Source organism: Mya arenaria, chromosome 3, assembly GCF_026914265.1.
Source record: "Mya arenaria isolate MELC-2E11 chromosome 3, ASM2691426v1".
Classification (NCBI taxonomy): Eukaryota; Metazoa; Mollusca; class Bivalvia; order Myida; family Myidae; genus Mya; species Mya arenaria.
In genome coordinates this window covers 40,203,515-40,219,629 of record NC_069124.1, presented here as the reverse complement: position 1 = coordinate 40,219,629, position 16,115 = coordinate 40,203,515, and the positions used below count along the sequence as shown (strand labels likewise).

General features: G+C 46.7%; 2 protein-coding genes across 6 annotated transcripts; both read left to right on the top strand.

Annotated features, from left to right (window-relative positions):
* Positions 1-9,030: 9,030 nt before the first annotated feature.
* Positions 9,031-12,313, top strand: LOC128229017 (uncharacterized). Of its 5 annotated transcripts, none has more exons than XM_052940640.1 (3): positions 9,031-9,182; positions 10,611-10,846; positions 11,697-12,313. In XM_052940640.1, exons 2-3 carry the CDS (start codon positions 10,712-10,714, stop codon positions 12,168-12,170), a joined length of 609 nt encoding a protein of 202 aa, XP_052796600.1. In that variant the 5' UTR covers positions 9,031-9,182; positions 10,611-10,711; the 3' UTR covers positions 12,171-12,313. The 5 variants fall into 5 exon arrangements, with proteins under 5 accessions (XP_052796600.1, XP_052796605.1, XP_052796602.1 ...); XM_052940645.1 differs by having other exon boundaries at positions 9,095-9,182; positions 10,649-10,846; XM_052940642.1 differs by having other exon boundaries at positions 9,179-9,318.
* A 611-nt stretch (positions 12,314-12,924) lies between these two features.
* LOC128229016 (uncharacterized) lies at positions 12,925-16,050 on the top strand. Its single transcript, XM_052940639.1, has 2 exons — positions 12,925-13,711; positions 13,978-16,050. Exon 2 carries the CDS (start codon positions 13,991-13,993, stop codon positions 14,642-14,644), a length of 654 nt encoding a protein of 217 aa, XP_052796599.1. The 5' UTR covers positions 12,925-13,711; positions 13,978-13,990; the 3' UTR covers positions 14,645-16,050.
* Positions 16,051-16,115: the final 65 nt, after the last annotated feature.

The following is a 16,115-nucleotide window of genomic DNA, read 5'->3' as shown; positions in this document are numbered from 1 at the left end:
GAACATTGAAACCCCCTGGCATGCCTACTCACCAGTGGTGCAGAACATTGAAACCCCCTGGCATGCCTACTCACCAGTGGTGCAGAACATTGAAACCCCCTGGCATGCCTACTCACCAGTGGTGCAGAACATTCAAACCCCCTGGCATGCCTACTCACCAATGGTGCAGAACATTGAAACCCCCTGGCATGCCTACTCACCAGTGGTGCAGAACATTCAAACCTCCTGGCATCCCTACTCACCAGTGGTGCAGAACATTGAAACCCCCTGGCATGCCTACTCACCAGTGGTGCAGAACATTCAAACCCCCTGGCATCCCTACTCACCAATGGTGCAGAACATTGAAACCCCCTGGCATGCCTACTCACCAGTGGTGCAGAACATTCAAACCCCCTGGCATCCCTACTCACCAATGGTGCAGAACATTGAAACCCCCTGGCATCCCTACTCACCAATGGTGCAGAACATTGAAACCCCCTGGCATCCCTACTCACCAGTGGTGCAGAACATTGAAACCCCCTGGCATCCCTACTCACCAATGGTGCAGAACATTGAAACCCCCTGGCATGCCTACTCACCAGTGGTGCAGAACATTCAAACCCCCTGGCATGCCTACTCACCAATGGTGCAGAACATTGAAACCCCCTGGCATGCCTACTCACCAGTGGTGCAGAACATTGAAACCCCCTGGCATGCCTACTCACCAGTGGTGCAGAACATTGAAACCCCCTGGCATCCCTACTCACCAGTGGTGCAGAACATTGAAACCCCCTGGCATGCCTACTCACCAATGGTTGAGAACATTGAAACCCCCTGGCATGCCTACTCACCAGTGGTGCAGAACATTCAAACCCCCTGGCATGCCTACTCACCAGTGGTGCAGAACATTCAAACCCCCTGGCATGCCTACTCACCAGTGGTGCAGAACATTCAAACCCCCTGGCATGCCTACTCACCAGTGGTGCAGAACATTGAAACCCCCTGGCATGCATACTCACCAATGGTGCAGAACATTGAAACCCCCTGGCATCCCTACTCACCAGTGGTGCAGAACATTGAAACCCCCTGGCATCCCTACTCACCAATGGTGCAGAACATTCAAACCCCCTGGGATGCCTACTCACCAATGGTGCAGAACATTGAAACCCCCTGGGATGCCTACTCACCAGTGGTGCAGAACATTGAAACCCCCTGGGATGCCTACTCACCAGTGGTGCAGAACATTGAAACCCCCTGGCATGCCTACTCACCAATGGTGCAGAACATTGAAACCCCCTGGCATGCCTACTCACCAATGGTTGAGAACATTGAAACCCCCTGGCATCCCTACTCACCAGTGGTGCAGAACATTGAAACCCCCTGGCATGCCTACTCACCAGTGGTGCAGAACATTGAAACCCCCTGGCATGCCTACTCACCAGTGGTGCAGAACATTGAAACCCCCTGGCATCCCTACTCACCAATGGTGCAGAACATTGAAACCCCCTGGCATGCCTACTCACTAGTGGTGCAGAACATTCAAACCCCCTGGCATCCCTACTCACCAATGGTGCAGAACACTGAAACCCCCTGGCATGCCTACTCACCAGTGGTGCAGAACATTGAAACCCCCTGGGATGCCTACTCACCAGTGGTGCAGAACATTGAAACCCCCTGGGATGCCTACTCACTAGTGGTGCAGAACATTCAAACCCCCTGGCATCCATACTCACCAATGGTGCAGAACATTCAAACCCCCTGGCATGCCTACTCACCAGTGGTGCAGAACATTGAAACCCCCTGGGATGCCTACTCACCAGTGGTGCAGAACATTGAAACCCCCTGGCATCCCTACTCACCAATGGTGCAGAACATTGAAACCCCCTGGCATCCCTACTCACCAATGGTGCAGAACATTGAAACCCCCTGGCATCCCTACTAACCAGTGGTGCAGCACATTCAAACCCCCTGGCATGCCTACTCACCAATGGTGCAGAACATTGAAACCCCCTGGCATGCCTACTCACCAGTGGTGCAGAACATTGAAACCCCCTGGCATCCCTACTCACCAATGGTGCAGAACATTGAAACCCCCTGGCATCCCTACTCACCAATGGTGCAGAACATTGAAACCCCCTGGCATCCCTACTCACCAGTGGTGCAGAACATTGAAACCCCCTGGCATGCATACTCACCAATGGTGCAGAACATTGAAACCCCCTGGCATCCCTACTCACCAATGGTGCAGAACATTGAAACCCCCTGGCATCCCTACTCACCAATGGTGCAGAACATTGAAACCCCCTGGCATCCCTACTCACCAGTGGTGCAGAACATTGAAACCCCCTGGCATGCATACTCACCAATGGTGCAGAACATTGAAACCCCCTGGCATCCCTACTCACCAATGGTGCAGAACATTCAAACCCCCTGGCATCCCTACTCACCAGTGGTGCAGAACATTGAAACCCCCTGGCATGCCTACTCACCAGTGGTGCAGAACATTGAAACCCCCTGGGATGCCTACTCACCAGTGGTGCAGAACATTGAAACCCCCTGGCATGCCTACTCACCAGTGGTGCAGAACATTGAAACCCCCTGGGATGCCTACTCACCAGTGGTGCAGAACATTGAAACCCCCTGGGATGCCTACTCACCAGTGGTGCAGAACATTGAAACCCCCTGGCATGCCTACTCACCAGTGGTGCAGAACATTGAAACCCCATGGCATGCCTACTCACCAGTGGTGCAGAACATTGAAACCCCATGGCATGCCTACTCACCAGTGGTGCAGAACATTGAAACCCCATGGCATGCCTACTCACCAGTGGTGCAGAACATTGAAATCCCCTGGGATGCCTACTCACCAGTGGTGCAGAACATTGAAACCCCCTGGCATGCCTACTCACCAGTGGTGCAGAACATTTAAACCCCCTGGCATGCCTACTCACCAGTGGTGCAGAACATTGAAAACCCCTGGCATGCCTACTCACCAGTGGCAAAGAACATTGAAACCCCCTGGCACCTCGACTCACCAGTGGCAAAGAACATTGAAACCCCCTGGCACCCCTACTCACCAGTGGTAAAGAACATTGAAACCCCCTGGCATCTCTACTCACCAGTGGCAAAGAACATTGAACCCCCCTGGCATGCCTACTCACCAGTGGTGCAGAACATTGAAACCCCCTGGGATGCCTACTCACCAGTGGTGCAGAACATTGAAACCCCCTGGGATGCCTACTCACCAGTGGTGCAGAACATTGAAACCCCCTGGCATGCCTACTCACCAGTTGTGCAGAACATTTAAACCCCCTGGCATGCCTACTCACCAGTGGTGCACAACATTTAAACCCCCTGGCATGCCTACTCACCAGTGGTGCAGAACATTCAAACCCCCTGGCATGCCTACTCACCAGTGGTGCAGAACATTGAAACCCCCTGGCATCCCTACTCACCAGTGGTGCAGAACATTCAAACCCCATGGCATGCCTACTCACCAGTGGTGCAGAACATTGAAACCCCATGGCATGCCTACTCACCAGTGGTGCAGAACATTGAAACCCCCTGGCATCCATACTCACCAGTGGTGCAGAACATTGAAACCCCATGGCATGCCTACTCACCAGTGGTGCAGAACATTGAAACCCCCTGGCATGCCTACTCACCAGTGGTGCAGAACATTGAAACCCCCTGGGATGCCTACTCACCAGTGGTGCAGAACATTGAAACCCCCTGGCATCCCTACTCACCAATGGTGCAGAACATTGAAACCCCCTGGCATCCCTACTCACCAGTGGTGCAGAACATTGAAACCCCCTGGCATCCCTACTCACCAATGGTGCAGAACATTGAAACCCCCTGGCATCCCTACTCACCAGTGGTGCAGAACATTCAAACCCCCTGGCATGCATACTCACCAATGGTGCAGAACATTGAAACCCCCTGGCATCCCTACTCACCAATGGTGCAGAACATTCAAACCCCCTGGCATCCCTACTCACCAATGGTGCAGAACATTGAAACCCCCTGGCATCCCTACTCACCAATGGTGCAGAACATTGAAACCCCCTGGCATGCCTACTCACTAGTGGTGCAGAACATTCAAACCCCCTGGCATCCCTACTCACCAGTGGTGCAGAACATTGAAACCCCCTGGCATGCCTACTCACCAGTGGTGCAGAACATTGAAACCCCCTGGGATGCCTACTCACTAGTGGTGCAGAACATTCAAACCCCCTGGCATCCATACTCACCAATGGTGCAGAACATTGAAACCCCCTGGCATGCCTACTCACCAGTGGTGCAGAACATTGAAACCCCCTGGCATGCCTACTCACCAGTGGTGCAGAACATTGAAACCCCCTGGCATGCCTACTCACCAGTGGTGCAGAACATTGAAACCCCCTGGCATGCCTACTCACCAGTGGTGCAGAACATTTAAACCCCCTGGCATGCCTACTCACCAGTGGTGCAGAACATTTAAACCCCCTGGCATCCCTACTCACCAGTGGTGCAGAACATTGAAACCCCCTGGCATCCCTACTCACCAGTGGTGCAGAACATTGAAACCCCATGGCATGCCTACTCACCAGTGGTGCAGAACATTGAAACCCCCTGGCATCCCTACTCACCAGTGGTGCAGAACATTGAAACCCCCTGGCATGCCTACTCACCAGTGGTGCAGAACATTGAAACCCCCTGGCATGCCTACTCACCAGTGGTGCAGAACATTGAAACCCCCTGGCATGCCTACTCACCAGTGGTGCAGAACATTGAAACCCCCTGGGATGCCTACTCACCAGTGGTGCAGAACATTGAAACCCCCTGGCATGCCTACTCACCAGTGGTGCAGAACATTGAAACCCCCTGGCATGCCTACTCACCAGTGGTGCAGAACATTGAAACCCCCTGGCATCCCTACTCACCAGTGGTGCAGAACATAGAAACCCCCTGGCATGCCTACTCACCAGTGGTGCAGAACATTGAAACCCCCTGACATCCCTACTCACCAGTGGTGCAGAACATTGAAACCCCCTGGCATCCCTACTCACCAGTGGTGCAGAACATTGAAACCCCCTGGGATGCCTACTCACCACTGGTGCAGAACATTGAAACCCCCTGGGATGCCTACTCACCAGTGGTGCAGAACATTGAAACCCCCTGGGATGCCTACTCACCAGTGGTGCAGAACATTGAAACCCCATGGCATGCCTACTCACCAGTGGTGCAGAACATTGAAACCCCCTGGGATGCCTACTCACCAGGGGTGCAGAACATTGAAACCCCCTGGCATCCCTACTCACCAGTGGGGTAGAACATTGAAACCCCCTGGCATGCCTACTCACCAGTGGTGCAGAACATTGAAACCCCATGGCATCCCTACTCACCAGTGGGGTAGAACATTGAAACCCCATGGTATGCCTACTCACCAGTGGTGCAGAACATTGAAACCCCATGGCATGCCTACTCACCAGTGGTGCAGAACATTGAAACCCCCTGGCATGCCTACTCACCAGTGGTGCAGAACATTGAAACCCCCTGGCATTCCTACTCACCAGTGGTGCAGAACATTGAAACCCCCTGGCATGCCTACTCACCAGTGGTGCAGAACATTGAAACCCCCTGGCATGCCTACTCACCAGTGGTGCAGAACATTGAAACCCCATGGCATGCCTACTCACCAGTGGTGCAGAACATTGAAACCCCCTGGCATGCCTACTCACCAGTGGTGCAGAACATTGAAACCCCCTGGGATGCCTACTCACCAGTGGTGCAGAACATTGAAACCCCCTGGGATGCCTACTCACCAGTGGTGTAGAACATTGAAACCCCCTGGCATGCCTACTCACTAGTGGTGCAGAACATTGAAACCCCATGGCATGCCTACTCACCAGTGGTGCAGAACATTGAAACCCCCTGGCATGCCTACTCACCAGTGGTGCAGAACATTGAAACCCCCTGGCATGCCTACTCACCAGTGGTGCAGAACATTGAAACCCCCTGGCATGCCTACTCACCAGTGGTGCAGAACATTGAAACCCCCTGGCATGCCTACTCACCAGTGGTACAGAACATTGAAACCCCCTGGCATGCCTACTCACCAGTGGTGCAGAACATTGAAACCCCATGGCATCCCTACTCACCAGTGGTGCAGAACATTGAAACCCCCTGGCATGCCTACTCACCAGTGGTGCAGAACATTGAAACCCCCTGGCATGCCTACTCACCAGTGGCAAAGAACATTGAAACCCCCTGGCATCCATACTCACCAGTGGCAAAGAACATTGAAACCCCATGGCATCCCTACTCACCAGTTGTGCAGAACATTGAAACCCCCTGGCATGCCTACTCACCAGTGGCAAAGAACATTGAAACCCCCTGGCATTCCTACTCACCAGTGGTGCAGAACATTGAAACCCCCTGGCATGCCTACTCACCTGTGGCAAAGAACATTGAAACCCCTTGGCATCCCTACTCACCAGTGGTGCAGAACATTGAAATCCCCTGGCATGCCTACTCACCAGTGGCAAAGAACATTGAAACCCCCTGGCATCCCTACTCACCAGTGGGGCAGAACATTGAAACCCCCTGGCATCCCTACTCAACACTGGTGCAGAACATTGAAACCCCCTGGCATCCCTACTCACCAGTGGGGCAGAACATTGAAACCCCCTGGTATCTCTACTCACCAGTGGCAAAGAACATTGAAACCCTCTGGCATCCATACTCACCAGTGGTGCAGAACATTGAAACCCCCTGGCATGCCTACTCACCAGTGGGGCTGAACATTGAAACCCCCTGGCATCCATACTCACCAGTGGTGCAGAACATTGAAACCCCCTGGCATCCCTACTCACCAGTGGGGCAGAACATTGAAACCCCCTGGCATCCCTACTCACCAGTGGGGCTGAACATTGAAACCCCCTGGCATCCCTACTCACCAGTGGGGCAGAACATTGAAACCCCCTGGCATCCCTACTCACCAGTGGGACAGAGCATTGAAACCCCCTGGCATCCCTACTCACCAGTGGCAAAGAACATTGAAACCCCCTGGCATCCCTACTCACCGGTGGTGCAGAACATTGAAACCCCCTGGCATCCCTACTCACCAGTGGGACAGAGCATTGAAACCCCCTGGCATCCCTACTCACCAGTGGGGCAGAACATTGAAACCCCCTGGTATCTCTTCTCACCAGTGGCAAAGAACATTGAAACCCTCTGGCATCCATACTCACCAGTGGTGCAGAACATTGAAACCCCCTGGCATGCCTACTCACCAGTGGGGCTGAACATTGAAACCCCCTGGCATCCATACTCACCAGTGGTGCAGAACATTGAAACCCCCTGGCATCCCTACTCACCAGTGGGGCAGAACATTGAAACCCCCTGGCATCCCTACTCACCAGTGGGGCTGAACATTGAAACCCCCTGGCATCCATACTCACCAGTGGGGCAGAACATTGAAACCCCCTGGCATCCCTACTCACCAGTGGGACAGAGCATTGAAACCCCCTGGCATCCCTACTCACCAGTGGCAAAGAACATTGAAACCCCCTGGCATCCCTACTCACCGGTGGTGCAGAACATTGAAACCCCCTGGCATCCCTACTCACCAGTGGTGCAGAACATTGAAACCCCCTGGCATCCCTACTCACCATTGGGAAGAGCATTGAAACCCCATGGCATGCCTACTCACCAGTGGGGCAGAACATTGAAACCCCCTGGCATGCATACTCACCAGTGGGGCTGAACATTGAAACCCCCTGGCATCCCTACTCACCAGTGTGGCAGAGCATTGAAACCCCCTGGCATGCCTACTCACCAGTGGGGCAGAACATTGAAACCCCCTGGCATCCCTACTCACTAGTGGGGCAGAACATTGAAACCCCCTGGCATCCCTACTCACCAGTGGGGCTGAACATTGAAACCCCCTGGCATGCCTACTCACCAGTGGTGCATAACATTGAAACCCCCTGGCATCCCTACTCACCAGTGGTGCAGAACATTGAAACCCCCTGACATCCCTACTCACCAGTGGTGCAGAACATTGAAACCCCCTGGCATCCCTACTCACCAGTGGGGCTGAACATTGAAACCCCCTGGCATCCCTATTCACCAGTGGGACAGAGCATTGAAACCCCCTGGCATCCCTACTCACCAGTGGCAAAGAACATTGAAACCCCCTGGCATCCCTACTCACCGGTGGTGCAGAACATTGAAACCCGCTGGCATCCCTACTCACCAGTGGTGCAGAACATTGAAACCCCCAGGCATCCCTACTCACCATTGGGAAGAGCATTGAAACCCCCTGGCATGCCTACTCACCAGTGGGGCAGAACATTGAAACCCCCTGGCATCCCTACTCACCATTGGGAAAGCATTGAAACCCCCTGGCCTCCTACTCACCATTGGGAAGAACATTGAAACCCCCTGGCATCCCTACTCACCAGTGGTGCATAACATTGAAACCCCCTGGCATGCTTACTCACCAGTGGTGCAGAACATTGAAACCCCCTGGCATCCCTACTCACCAGTGGGGCAGAACATTGAAACCCCCTGGCATGCCTACACACCATGGCAGTGGTGCAGAACATTAAAAACCCCTGGCATCCCTACTCACCAGTGGGGCAGAACATTGAAACCCCCTGGCATCCCTTTTCACCAGTGGGGCAGAACATTGAAACCCCCTGGCCTCCCTATTCACCAGTGGGGCAGAACATTGAAACCCCCTGGCATCCCTACTCACCAGTAGTGCAGAACATTGAAACTCCCCGGCATCCCTACTCACCAGTGGGACAGAGCATTGAAACCCCCTGGCATCCCTACTCACCATTGGTGCAGAACATTGAAACCCCCTGGCATCCCTACTCACCAGTGGGACAGAGCATTGTTTTATGAATGCCACCCCTATAATATAAAACACTGCATACAAAGTAAATTACTCAATGGTCAGATCATTGATGCAAATAACTCTAAATTAATGTTCATTTCAGCTACGGGTATATTTCGCGTTCAACAAGATAAACTGTTTACATCGCGAATTTGCCAGTCTACTTATTTTCGAGGGACGCATGGTTAAGCAAACTCAATCAAACAAATAAAACTTCAATAGCCTTGGTTGAAATCCAACACTTGAATAAACACTGCATTTTTAAACGTTTACAAGGATAAGGAGACTCGTTTCAGCTTAAGAAGACATAAAGGTTTGTTGATGTTTATTACCTTCAAGAAAGGGGATAGCAATTGACACAACAACGTAAATTCTTCTAAAATGAAATTTCTGTTTTAAAGGTGTTAGTTGTATAAAAACCATCAGCAAAGATAGCATTTATTTCAAAGGTATGTACAAATATATAGCAATGTTAAACAAGTCTACTAATGTGCACGTATTTATGAAACTGTCATACCTAATGAGTCATTAATGGTAAATGTTTGGAATTGCAATTAAGTTTCAAGCGGATGTTATTAGTATATGAATGGAAAATCACATGGTATGTTCCGTTTAGTTAAAGTATTGATTATTTCATGAAAAAAGTCATGAGACGCGTATGTTGTAACGATTTTATCATAGAAACTAAGTAAGCGTTGAGGAGACAACGAACATAGCACCTGTGTTAAAACATGTAAAAGTATAGCACAATGAGAGGACATAGTTAAGGAGTGTTCGAGGAGCGTAACAAGGTAAACAACTAGTATTGCATTACATTACCATTACTGTTACAAACTCCTAATTTACCAGATCGGTGACTTTTGTTACATTCGTGAATGCAGTGAACGTACAGGAAAGGGATATTGTGCTAACATGTTTAGGTCCGCCCGCGCCTATTGACTGTATTATGATCATATTGCCTATTGACCCCACGGCATCTCCCTATCAGTTTTAAGAGGAATTAAAGGGACTCACTGATGTTTTGGCACCAACAAATGAGTTCTCAAGGTATTGCATCTGAAAACGACTACATTAGAATTACTTCACTCTTTGATACCGAAACTGCCATATACACTCGCCCTCAAGGACTAGTACATAAGCTGACGGATATTTTAACCTTTATTGAATACATTGGTAGCAATACGTGATAATGTCAATCATCCTATCACGTTACAGCCTTTTGCTCAATCGCGTTACTAATGCTTTTCAAAATCGTAGACTTCAAAGACAATAATTAAGTATAAATTAACGTTTGTTGAAGGGTTCCACCGTCAGTATCTTAGTTTTAGGATGATTTGCCGCACATTTTTTCGTTACATTTTTTTTCTTCCATAAGAAGTGCATTTTACAAACCATGAACTAGTCGAGTTTAAGTAGCCGAAAGGAGGACATTCGTGTTTTCCCAATGCATTGAACGACGTGTAAATATTAGTCTTTCTAAAAAATAAATATTTAAAGGTTCGTGACCACAAATTCCCCAGTTAAAAAAGCGCCAAAATATTGCTAATATATATTTTTTATCTATACACAAATCGTATGCTTTTTTTAGTTTTGATCATTTAAGTCAAATTAGATAAATATGATAATGCATTAAACGTAAAAAACCCCGAATGCATCAACCTATAGTGTGCGCCTTTAAAGCCTAATGATAATTTCACAACATTAATACGATTGACCTTATAAGTGTGTAACATATTTTCAGGACGCTATCAAAGGACTTCATCCTCATTTAACCTTCAGCTTTAGAGACCGGTGGTTGTAGAGCTGACCAGTTGAGAAATTGTTGAACTGACCAGTCTGGGAATGGATATGTTGTGGACTTCCCTTCTTATGGGCATGGTCGCCCTAGTGAGCGGGGTGGAGTTAGGGGTATCGCATGAAGGCGATTGGGCTTATCAGTGGTACCCAGACGAACCGTTTAGTTTCGAGTGTCAGAAGGTCAGTTTGTTAAGTTTTAAACTTTATTTATTTTACAACGAGTGGAATAAAATATGTTTCATTTTATCCTCATGCACTCTCGTCGGTGCTAACATGTTGTGTTTGTGTGTGCGCGCGTGCGTGTGTGGAAGGTGGGGGGGGGGGGCTGCCGGAGTGTCGGAGAAAAATCACTCGTCCAACAACCAAACTCACATGAAGAAGCCCTGGTCAGGCATCGAGCCCGGAACGTGCAAACATATCAGACATTGACAATCTTGTATAAAGTAAATAACATAGTTGGTGGTTTCTATCAGGGGTGGGTATTGTTTTTCTCCTGTATTGACGTGAACAACACGAGTAAATGTAATACCAGTACGTGATATTATAAATTATGTTTACGAGTGAAATATGATACGGTAAACTTTCTTATCTTTAGGTGTGTCAATTTTTTATTTATTTTATTGTCGCTTCTGATCAGTGTGGATTAAGGTCAAGTTACTTTACATGTTGAATTACTCATTTTTCCACCTCCAGTTATTAAGCCACAAGTAACAATAAGTTTTTTTGGGGGGCGTTCCCCTGTCCACATTTTTGGTGGGGGTAGGCAGGTATGTCTGCATGTCTATTTTTATTCACTTCCTGACTTCTTTATTCCGTAACGAAAAAAATAATAAAAAATATGACGTCTGGTCCGGTAAAAAAATGTCTGGTCACGGATATTTTTGTGAGTCGGTCGGAAAACGCCAAACACTCTATCTCTATTAACTGTGGTTATTATTGTTAATAAATTATTATTATTTTTATAATTATTATCATTATTATTATTATTTACTTTTTTATTTTATGTATATGTTTTATTATTATAACATAGGCGATGCTCATCAACTCGAATCAGTACGTCACTTGGGGTCCGATCCCTATGGTGGAAACACACATGGAGCTTAAAAACGGGACTGTTAATAACTACTACGAGGTCCGCAGTAAGGGTGGTGTAGGCGGCGCTGAGCTCTACGTTAAGAAGGTCTTACCGGAAGTACACGGCGTGTACGTTTGTAACGTTTACAACGAAGACACTACTCCGTATAATAAGACGATATTCGCGCTGAACTTGCGTGATCAGCGTTACCGCGTCCTAGGAGACAAGTACAAACATAACGTGGTGGTCGCCGTCATCTCCACGGCCGTCTTCCTTGTCCCACTCATTACACTTTGTATCCTCCACCGCTTTCGCTGGGAAGCGCGCAATCCGGAAGAAGCCGTCAAACGGAAGTACGCCTACGCAGACGGTACTTCACTGGAAGGCAATGGAGCGTACATGAACCCGGCCTTTAACACTCAGCTTTAGTGCTATGCTATAAGTTTTATTTGTTAACCAGAGACATTTTTGTGTTTATTGTATAAAACTTTCTTTCTTATTTGCCCTATAAATATTTTCATCAAAAATGTATTCTGTCATAAAGAAAACAAATAAAAGCAAACGAAAAGTTATCTGCACATATTTCATTTTAATTATTTTTTGTATACATGTTATGTACTTTGTTTTAGAGTCATGTTAAACATCAATATCATGTTTTTTTTATGTCAGTTATGTGTTTTTTATATATTTGTATGTTTTGACAATAAATAATAAAACTAATAATATTCATCACATACAATGGAGGAGAAATAAAAACACACACACACACACACTTAAAATTCACGAACCTTTGACATTCAGCGATATCTGTAAATAGTGGTAAACCTGCCCGCCTCTCACCCAAGAGGACGTGGGGTTGAACTCCATCAGAGGGGACGTACTCTTTGCCTGTCACAGTGGACATCCGAAGCTGATTGTTTAAACTTGGATAAGTTGTGGATAGGCTATCTTTGGCCAGTTTGCACTTTTAAATGATTTGAGTGGATAATATTACTCATGGGATAAATCATGATTGGCCAATAAATAAACGTGTAGGCTAACTTTCACCCAAAGAGTTAATCAGTTTTATATAATTGGCTGTTTCTATCGAGAGTGATTTGTTGTAGCTTGCAAACAGCTGTCTTCAAAAACTGAGCTTAAATAAATTGGAATATCAAAAGTGAAAATCAAGAAATGTTGCATTACGTGTTATTTCTTATAAGTTCATTAACCATTCTTTCTGCAAAAGTATATAATCAAGATCTACAAAATACGCAAGATCAACAAAACAACATCCGGTTGTCCGGTTGGCGCAGTTATTAGCGCACTCGCTTCCCAACAAAGTATTCCGGGTTCGAGTTCCGGCCTGGACATATGCGAGTTAGATTAGTGGTCACAAAAACCGACATTTGAGTTTTCTCCTGGTTCTTCGATCTTTCCCACAACTCATCACCACACTTTCGCGCAACATCATGCTAAGAAGAGTGACTTAACAAAAGTTGATATAACTATCTTCACATCCTTGGTAAAATAAATGCAATTTAAACTTATAAAACAATGGGAACAGTGACCAGCCAGGAAGCCTACAATTTAACCCAACCGTCACAGTCCACTTAAAACATTTACCAAACCAATCTTTCAAAAAAGCAAAAAAGTTAAACTTGATCACAAATGGGCAAGGGGCAATTTGATAAAGCAAGAAGAACATTTAAATTTGATAAACGCTTTCTTAAGGTTTGGTAGTTCACTCTTACGCACAGGGTACAGATCGTAGAAAAATCAGCTCTCTGTATGCTTATCAAATATTGCCCTTTTTGGCCACTGTAAGCGCGAGTGAGTTGTTATCAGCGCTCCTTCACGTATACCCTGGGAGATAACAGACATTGCCCACGCTGGAATGAGGAAGCCCGACCGTCGACTGTTTTTAAGATATTTCAACACATCCATTTGGACTTATCAGACGTGATTTTTAAGATCCTGTAATATATAAAGTAAGTAAAAATATACTTTTGCTTTCATTTTAAGTTCTTTGCTCAACAAGTGTAAATTGTAGTTAACAATATTAAACTGTTTTACAAATTGTCCTGGATACTGGACAGGATTCGAACTTGTTCCCCGCTCTTGGTATGTTAAATAACTCTATCGCATCAGTAATGATGTCCTACTACAGAAAATAATCAAAAAAGTCAAACCGATTACGGATATAAATGTCGTATATAACATTGGACCTAAGTTTACTGTTTGTTCTAAATTTCAGGCATCGCAGTGCAATGAGAACACTGACAGGAGCATTGTTTGTGTTGGGCTTGGCGGCCATTGTTTCCTCAGAGGGGGATTATAAACACATGGAGGATTGGGCTCATCAATGGTATGACAACGAGCCTTACTACTTCCGGTGCACGGAAGCACTCGGCAACATTTCCGCGCACGACTATGATCGCGTATCTTGGGTCACTCCCAAAGGGGTGATAGAAAGTAATACAAGCGACTATTATACACTCAGAGACGCAGATGGAGTCAAGTCAGCTGAAATTGTGATACATAAAATCGAGCCAGCTCTGCACGGAGTTTACGTCTGCAAGGTCTACAATGTCAGCGGCAATTTGGTGAACAAAACGATATTTGGACTAAACGTACATGAAGCGAAGCCTCGTTCGTATAAAGATAAGTACCAACGTAACATTAACGTCGCCGTCATATCGTCAGCGGTATTCCTGGTTCCGGTGTTGAGTTTGTGTCTCCTTCACCACTACAGCTGGGAAAAACGTCATCCGGAATTCATGGGGCGAAAAAAGTATGCAGTAGACGACAGTCACGAGATGAATCGGACGGCATCGAAAAATGGCGGGCTTGCAGCTACTGTGGCGTCACCGGAAGGCAAAGGGGCGTACGAAAATCCGGATGGTGTCTCAACACAAATGTAGACTGTTAATGGACAGTGTACTGAATGCATTTGGCTTTTAGTGACGGCAGGTACCTCAAAGACATGTTCATCTATATAAGGGAATTGAGGGCATGCAATGTAATCTACTACTTCGTTGTCATCATTATCAACATCATCATCAACAATGCTAACCACCTGATTTTAGTGTTTAACATGTACCCAGTTTCAGTTATCCAACTGGTAAAGCCGTCTTTCTCGTGTGTTCAAAATGAAGTCCTAATTCAGTAATACTTTGTACAATTCTGATCAATATCCAGTTGCTTGCTACATCTACACGTGCATAAACTCGTGTTCACATCTTTCTTTCTCGAAAATACATAAACATATATATCTCAACAATTGTGTTTTGTCAGGAAAATGTGTGAATTTGAAACTTCTGAAAAGTATGGCATCCTAAAAAACAATTGTATTATGCACCAGTCAATTGTAACCACGCCCCCCAGGTCCGAGGGTATACCCGCGCCAAAAAACAGCGAGTGGGCCTTACCTAGGGGTGCGGGGGCATTTGTCGGGGATTTTGCCAGCAGTTCGCCGCCGCAGGGTGGGGATTTTACCCGGGCTTGGCTGGACCGAAAGTCAAAGTACCCGCTTTTCCCCGGACATAGGGGCCGTGGTTACAATTGACCGGTGCGTTATTATACAATGACTCCTTTTATCTACACGTCCTAAGAAATAAAATGTAAACATGTGAACGAATGCTATAAATAGAACAAATATATCAATAATAATAGAGGAAAAGTGCAGAATTGAAAGATATTTCCCTTCGTTAGCAGGATTCGAACATAGGCCATCCTCTTGATTTACATGCCTAGTCGTTAACGCTGGGCCACATAAGCATATTAACCGTGGGTGGTGTTATATGGCGTAAAATATTTATATCGGAGATGTGTCAACATCCAAATGCTTGTGTTTATCGTTGTAAGGAAATTTTAAGACGCTTTAAAGCTATCAGTTGCTGTCAACCTTTTTGTTATTATTAGGTTCTAGGAAAACATTCAAGAGACATAATCCAACTTTGTGTTCAAGGTTATGGACCCGCCAATACAATCGCCGGACAGATTCACACTTAATCATTAAGAAGAGCTCTTGCAACCCAATCTCCTTTTAAATAGCAGATTACAACCGCCAAATATCCACTTAATAATGAATACAATCGCCAAATTCCCATTTATTCGTTATTGGTTTTATTAACTGAGGTATTATAAAGCTCGCGCATGCGCACTGGTTATTATAGAGTCATTCTGTAGGCATTTCGCGCTGAACAATTAGAACATTTTTTGGTGTTCTAAACGATTATTCATTAACTAAAATTATTATTGTTATTATTAGCCCATCTGGTCGTCTAAATAGTTTAAAACGACAAAAATAAACACAAACTATAACACAGTACGTTTATTTCTTTATTCGCAAATTTATGTAAACACATACACTGGCCAATTAAAGAATGGGGC